Genomic DNA, 8,087 nt, shown 5'->3' with positions numbered 1-8,087 from the left:
ACCTTCCAACAGGACAATGACCCTAAGCACACAGAAAGAGTCAATTATAGACAACTGTGTGAATGTCCTTGAGTGGCCCAGCCAGAGCCTGAGCTTGAACCCAGTCAAATATTTCTGGAGAAACCTGAAAATGTGCATCTGCCCCCATCCAACCTGACAGAGCTTGAGAGGTGAAGAGTTGAGGAGAAGAATGGCAGATAATTGCCAAATGCTGATGAGCAAAGCTTGTCGCATCAAACAAAAAAGACTTGAGGCTGTAAAGGTGCTTCAGCTAAATATTTAGTTAAGGGTATGAATACTTATGCAATGTACTTATTTCAGTTTTTTTATTTTTAATTAATTTACGAAGTTTTGACAATTCTGTTTTTGCTTTGTCAATATGGTGTATGGAGTGTAGATTGATGTGGGAAAAAAGTAAATTTAAGCAGTTTAACATAAGGCAGCAACATAACAAAATGTGAAAAAAAATTATACTTTCGCAAGGCACTGTACATTCCTAATCCTACTCAATATCTTAACAACTACCTTACTAACTATTAATAAGCAGCAAATTAGGAGTTTATTGAGGCAAAAGTTGTAGTTAATGATTTGTTAATAGTGAGAATTAGACCTTAAAATAAAGTGTGACCAAAATGCATCCTCTTTTCATGAGGAACAAACTTTGTAACATTAAAACAGTACATTCTATATAGTATGAATGTGTGTAATATGAATGAAAACTGGATGAAACCATTCACAAGTCCTCTCCTGTGGCCTCACTGGACATCAGATGCACTCTTTTCGCCTACTGTTTGATGAATTTCCACATACTTCTTATTTCTCACCTACTACATAGTAGGGAAGTAGGTATATTTGGAAGCAGGGATTGTCAAGTGTTGTCTTCAGAGACTGTTGATTTGTGTCTGTGGTGCTTGACCATCCCTCTTTTGCTTCCTGTCTGTTCAAATAAATGAACTAATTTCATGGTCTGACCGTTCATATAAGCCTTTTTTAATAGCTGAAACGATATCACTTGTACGTAGTTTGGATCTGTTTCAGTAGAGTTAAATGGAGCGATTCTTTTCCAAATGTTAGCGGTAAACTCCTGAGGGAAGTTTTTTGGTGCTGTAATCAAAAAGAGGCAGACTAATTAAGTCCAATAAACCTGAAAGCCAAAAATGTAACAAATGTAATTGTGATTTACAGATGTAGTCTTTTTACTACTAATTAGATAGATGTTCCATTAACTCGGTTTTGCCCATTTTATGAACAACATTATCTCCGCAGCCTGTCTCTTGAGCAAACTGCTCCCTCTTATCTCATTTTCTCTGCATTGCCTCCAGTAATCTCTTTCACTCCTTCCTTTTCCAGGATCATTGCTTCTATCACGGGAGGGTCAGAGGTCACGCCGACTCGTGGGTCGCTCTAAGCACATGTTTGGGAATGAGGTATGTCATGTCTTGCATAATTGGATTCTCTTCAGACACAATACGCTCAATTCATTCGGTCACATGTCTTAGGAAGGCTAAAATGCCACATGGCTTAGTGTGATAACCATGTAAACTGCTTGATTGTACGAACATCCTGTGAGCATTATGACTCTTTTTGTTTTTTTTTCAGTTAGTTGTGTGAATAAGACTTTGTGAGCAAGTGTTTATGGGTTTGCATGGAAGCATGAAAGTACAAAATGCTCCATAGAGAGAAAGAAAATCTAGTTGGTACTCTGCGTTTGTGCTTGCAAAAAGTCGGCCATCTTTAATTTTGCATATGCAGCACAATTCTGTGTGCTTAATTTGTGAAGAGCGGAAATGTTTCGGCCAGGTTATTGAATATAAGCACTGATGACTAATGCTGTGGCCCTACCAGAATGTTAATAGTTTGTTGTGCTCAGTCCTCATTCAGCACTGAACGCTTCCTCTCTACTTATAAACAATATCCACAAACAGCCTTGAAACTGCATCTGCCCCTGTCTGTTCCTGCTGAATCTAAACCTAATGCCAAGAGATACAAGCCAAACATCTGTGACTTTGAAACATACACAACTGACTGTTTTAAAAGTTTCACAAACCAAAGGTTTTGTCATGATAATAAATAAAGGATTGTTTTCATTTTACTACACATTTATTGTACTGGTGGGCTTTGACAAAGAGAACATGAAGGTCATGGATAACATAAGTTAAATATTCTTTATTGATGAAAAGTCATTACTTCATTATGCAACCATTAGTTTAGTTTTTGAACTTTACTTAATATACACTTCATATACCCCTATCAGTCTGAGGTCAGTAAGATTTTCTCCCCCAAAGAAATTAATACTTTTACTCGGCAAGGACATAGTGAATACATTTATAATGTTGTTTTAAAAAGTGTTGTAAAATGTTCTAAAAGATGTCTCTTTCAAATAATAGTGTTGTTTTTTACTTTCTCTTCATCAAAGAATCAGGAAACAAACAGTTTACACAAAAATATGAAGCAGCACATATGTTTTCAACATTTATTATAATAAAAAATGTAGAATGAAGACTGGAGGCTGCTGAAAACTGAGTTTTGTCATCACAGGAATAAATATAAAACAATGGATAGTGATAATATTACTGTTTTACTATATCTTTAATTAATTGAATTTAATGAATATATTTTAAACGCATTGGTGAGCAAAAAAGACTTCTTCTTTACAAATCATTAAAAAAATCTTGCAGACCCCAAACTACTGAATGGTAGTGTATTGTATATCAATTTTTTATTATACATGAACTACTGATCATCAGATAATATTTTTAGTGGCTTGATAAAGAAAGTTATTATGAAGTAATATCAGGAAAGAAGCTGCAGAGAGAGAGAGAGAGAGAGAGAGAGAGAGAAAAAAACACTTAAAAACCATTTAAATCATTTGAAATACCAAAGATGTGTTGGCTACATCATTGGTTAAATGTGGCTAGATGATAAATACAACTGCCGTTTACTCTGGAAAATTGTGTGAAATCAGAGAACCGCAGTCAGGATAGTTGTGGGATGAATCAGCATTCCCTAAAGTGTGTTTGCTTTCATTCCTGATCATTCAGTGCATAGACTATGAGAGCAGTCGCTCTTTTGACACCCAGAGTTTGTTGTAATATATATTGAGTTGAGTAGCCAGTTATATGCAAATAAAAGAGTTTTTAAGGGCAAAGCCCTGGAGAGTCTGTCTCTTGATATTGCCAAAGGTCTTGAATTTCGTATGAAGACAGATCAAGTCATTGAACAGCTGTTGCAAGATTTTGTAAGAGCAAACGTAAATAAGCACTGTATGTTTTCATATGGCTTTTCTCAAGGCGACTGTTGGGTTTCTTTACCATCAGCTCATTGGAGGTCATGTGTTGATGTGTGCCATAGTCTGCAGAGGCATCGGTCCGTTTAAAAATTTGACAGTAATGTAGTTGATTGATTTAAATATGTATTTTATTATGTATTATTTCATGAATATCATTACATTTAAGCCAAGGTAAATCAAATCACAGCCAAATTTGCTTACAGTTTTAGTGTCAGTAACTATTATAAAGCCATACCCTGAGTCATTTCTGCTTGCCTGTTGTTGTCAACTTGGGGAAAATGACAATCCTCATTTTGAAGATAATAGTTGGATGCCCTGGGGCGTAAACAAATGTTTTTTTGACTAAATGGATTTGGACCAGTTGTGAAAAATGTGAAGACAAAACACATTTCCAATAACCATAAATCTCTTTTGTAAACAAGAATACAACAAATTAATAATAAAACAAATTAAAACAAATTCAACAGTGGAATTACTGTGGAACAGTAGTTTATTTTATCTCTTTACATTTAGTAAAACTTTTGAAAGATTCTGTTTATATTAGAATACATTAGTATTTCTGCCAGCGATGCTTTGCTAATGATGAAAGCTCTTGTTCTTAACTGATAAATTAAATTTGATCTTTGATCTTATTATTGTAATTTAAAATAAAAGTTTTGTATATTAATATATTTTAAAATGTAATGTATTCTTGTGATTGCAAAGCTTACTCTAGTCTTCATCCTACATCCTGATCCTACAGAAATCATTCTAATATGTTGCTTTGGTGTTCAAGAAACATTTTTGTTGAAAACAGTCATGATGCTTGATATTTTTGTAAAAGCAGAGATTGCAGGTTTTTTTTTTAAAGGGGTCTGTGATATCACACATCCCGGAAAATATGCGTTGTAGTCCAAACAAGTCGTTCGTTGTAGTTTTTGAAAAGTGATTTCTGTTCAATAAAATATCTCCTTTTGAAGTGGACTTTGAGCTTTGTAACTTCGCAGATCTTTTTTATGCTCAAACAGCAACATTACAGACTAACTAAAGTTAAAAAAGTGAAAAAGCATAATAGGACCCCTTTAAGGATTTTCTGATAAATATCTATTTTTTTAAATCTTGCTGAACCTAAACCTTTGATTTGTGTTCTACATAAGTAAATCAAACTCTAAAGACCTTGTCCCAAATTCAGCCCCAAGTTCTTGCCGTTGTGCTGCATAAGCTGTTGAATAGTGGTCCACTGTGGAACCCACATCATTGCAGACTCGACGAAAATGCATATTGAGGACACATCATAGGCACAAAGGGGGAGACTCGAGAACACCAATCTGAAATGGCAAATAGGTCACCCTGCAGTCTCATGGACTTTATTTTTAACATATTTTTCAAATGTACTGTTTGAAAACTTTTTACAGAGGTCAAATTTAGAGTGGTTCTGTAGAGGTGCTTTGGGAGACCGCAAATCCAGCAGCGTTTCAGCGGCCCTTCTGATCTCTCTGATTAGTTAATGCATTACTACTTAATGCCGTTAACTATACTGACGCTAAAAGAAGGATGAAGAGGCATTAAAATTCCACTCTGTGTGTCCATATATGTTTGTAAAAGAAAGATCAACTGAAAATGAACTCATAGATATGCACATCTCTTTTACTGGCATTCTTAAATATCACTAGTAAGGGCAAAACCTTACTAAAACAAATTCTGCCATCATTTACTCACCCTCATGTTGTTCAAAACTTGTATGACTTTCTGGGGGTTTTTGTCCATACAATGAAAGTCAATGGGGTCCAAGGTTATTTGGGGTCCAAAATATCTTTATTTATTAAGAAATAAAGTCAAACCGCTTTGGAACCACATGAAGGTGTGTAAATGATTGACAGTTGACAGAAGTTTAACAAGAGATCATTTGAGCTGACATTACTCCGATTTCCTTCTGCAGAGGTTTGATTGTCTTGAACTCTAATGATACATACTACCTGGAGCCAATCGGAGGCCAGGAGGTTCTCCACCACACCTTCTATCGCACTGAAGACCTGCCGTTCAAAACCGGCACCTGTGGACACAGCCATCAGACTGGACACATCAGCCTGTTCAGTAGTCATCTTAAACCTTTGCATCAAAGGGTCAGTCAGAAATTAAATCAGTTTGATTTATGATGTGTTCCATGTCATAATGTGTGACCCTGGACCACAAAACCAGTCATAAGTAGCACAGGTATATTTGTAGCAATAGCTAAAAATACATTGTATGGGTCAAAATGATCGATTTTTCTTTTATGATAAAAATCATTAGGATATTAAGTAAAGATCATGTTCCGTGAAGATATTTTGTAGATTTCCAACTAGGGATGCATCGATCCGATACTCGGAACATTTTCTGCCGGATCGGGTATCGGTCAGACGAGACCGATCCAAATCCGATATTCTGCGTATACTATTCTGTGTTATTGTTAAGCCTCACGAAAGCACAAAAACATTATAAAGCACCATAAAGTCAAAGTTCAAGTGTTCTGACGCCATTCCATAGTTTAATGTGAGGTACAGATGAATATTTAAGTCGTTAAATTCAAGTTCACGTAAACTCTTCTCTCCGCGGCAGCTGTTTGTCATCCTCCATTCCAGGGGTTCTCAATCGGGGGGTCGCGGCCCACTAGGGGGCCTCAGTGATCCTCCAGGGGGGCCGTGAGATGGCTTAAAATTCATTTCAATATTATCCTATAATTGTTTAATTTCATTATTAATGTGTTAAATTAAAATGATCAAAGCACAGCCTCTCTCGTGTTCTGTGATTGATTGCTTCGCAAGCCTCATCGCACTGTTAAATACAGACTGAACGGCGGCTCAGAACTTCCAACCCCTGCACGCAAACTACATCTCTCGGCTGCATGAAGCAAACCGTTGTGCTAATGTAAAGGTAAAGACGATTAGAGTAATAATAACGAACTTGCACGTGCCCAATGTATGACACTCCTGTATATCAGAGTCGTACATTAGGCACGCATTATTGATTCACAAACTATGCAAGCTCTCGGGGCTCTGATCCCTGTCATATTTTTGCGTGAAATTTCAATATATTTGCATAGTTGTCCAAATGAATGTCCTCTGAGTGTTTTATAATGGATGCTCACCCATAGAGGAGGATCTTGTGAGGCTCAGTGGTGTTTATGCACATATGAGCATCAGACGCGCTCTGAGGGAGGTACTGTTCACTGATCCCGTCTTCGCCGATCCGCCTTCAGATCGATGTGTTTCAAAAGATTTAGAATGAATTTGCTGTATTTTTCATTTGTATGTTTTATTTTTTTTTTTATGGATACAAACAGTATATATTCAGTCAGTCCAGTTCAAAGGGACAGGTTTAGTGAGTGGTCTTTTGGCATCTCCCTGTTGTCCTGTTTGGTATGGCAGGTTCACTTTTTTAAGAAAAAGTACTCTGAAGTTGTAAAGAATGTCTGAAGTGAAGAATTCAGGAGCTTTAAATCTGTATATGTATATATATTATTTTAAAAAGTTAGAATTGAGCAGAGGGTTTTCTTTTAAGTTATAAAGTATAGCTTTAATTTAAAGTTTGTTTGAATTTTGCGTTTTTTTTTATATATCATGCAGTAGAAAAATAATAAGGCAAAACAAATGTTTTGGTTAATAAAAAGGTTTAAAAATAAACACTTTTCTCTTTGCTGCGGAAGTACAGTATAAGAGGAAATGTCAGGCATAGGGGGGCCTTGCAAAATTGACCGGAGAAGGAGGGGGGCCCCGGAGTAAAAAAGGTTGAGAACCCCTGCTCCATTCAGCATTCACACTAGGGCTGCACAATTAATCAAATTTCTAATCGCGATTACAATTATGGATGCCACAATTACGTAATTGTTCAAAGAGGCAATTAATCGTTCAAAGTCCACTTATGTTATTCTGCACACTTAAGATATGTTTTTTTCTTTCGACATGTTATCTTAAGGGTTTTTCCATTGTTTTAGTTTTAGTATAACATTATAATACCATTCATATTTTTACTTTTTTATATTTTAAAGAAGAAACCAATCCGATGTATATTTGACATTTGAGTTTTAATATAGAAAAGCACTAAAGGTTTTTCAGTTAGAGTGTTTTCAGCTTGTTTATTTTCATATAAAAATACGGCATGCAGTTGCATCAAACAATGGTATAAACATCATTCAATGTAAATTGTGATAATCGTAATTAATAATCGCAATTACAATTTCAAGGGAATAATCGGCAATTATGATTTTTGTCATAATCGTGCAGCCCTAATTCACACTGTGGGTCACGTTCGGTTACAACAGTCAAAACAATGAAACTCTCTTCAAGAGTGCACAGTAACTGAAATTTAAAACTGTTAAAAGAAAAGGCTCAATAAACTATTGCACAGATTTAATAAACTACGCATCAATATCTCTTGCCTTTGTGCTTTGAACTTCTCTATGCGTAGTGTTCATTAAAATGAAGTTGTCTATATTTAGTAGATTGTGTTTAACACACAAAAGAGTGACGATCAGGTCAACACACAGAAGTATAGAAATTCTACATTGATTTACAAAAACTGCACTGGTATCGGATCGGAATCAGCCAATACTCAGAATTTTCTGGATCGGATCAAATTTGAAAAAAATTGCATCATTGCATCCCTATTTCATACCCTAAATATATTAAAACTTCATTTTTGATAAGTAATATGCATTGCTAAAAACTTAATTTGGACAGCTTTAAAGGCAATTTTCTCAGTATTTTGGTTTTTTTGCACCCTCAAATTCCAGATTCTCAAATAGTTGTATCTCGGCCAAATATTGTCCTATCCTAACAAA

General features: G+C 35.6%; 1 protein-coding gene across 1 annotated transcript in view; it reads left to right on the top strand.

Moving 5' to 3' along the window:
• The window catches only part of adam19a (ADAM metallopeptidase domain 19a), a 104,521-nt gene that overhangs the window by 63,809 nt on the left and 32,625 nt on the right, over positions 1–8,087 (top strand). Inside the window, exons 5-6 of the mRNA XM_016450114.1 lie at positions 1,351–1,427; positions 5,208–5,391. Of these exons, the coding sequence (XP_016305600.1) occupies positions 1,351–1,427; positions 5,208–5,391 (261 nt within the window). The remainder of the gene's footprint in view (positions 1–1,350; positions 1,428–5,207; positions 5,392–8,087) is intronic.

This window comes from Sinocyclocheilus anshuiensis, unplaced genomic scaffold, assembly GCF_001515605.1.
Source record: "Sinocyclocheilus anshuiensis isolate Anshui unplaced genomic scaffold, SAMN03320099.WGS_v1.1 scaffold1823, whole genome shotgun sequence".
Classification (NCBI taxonomy): Eukaryota; Metazoa; Chordata; class Actinopteri; order Cypriniformes; family Cyprinidae; genus Sinocyclocheilus; species Sinocyclocheilus anshuiensis.
The sequence above is the reverse complement of the archived record's forward strand: the minus strand, read 5'-3'. Positions and strand labels throughout refer to the sequence as shown.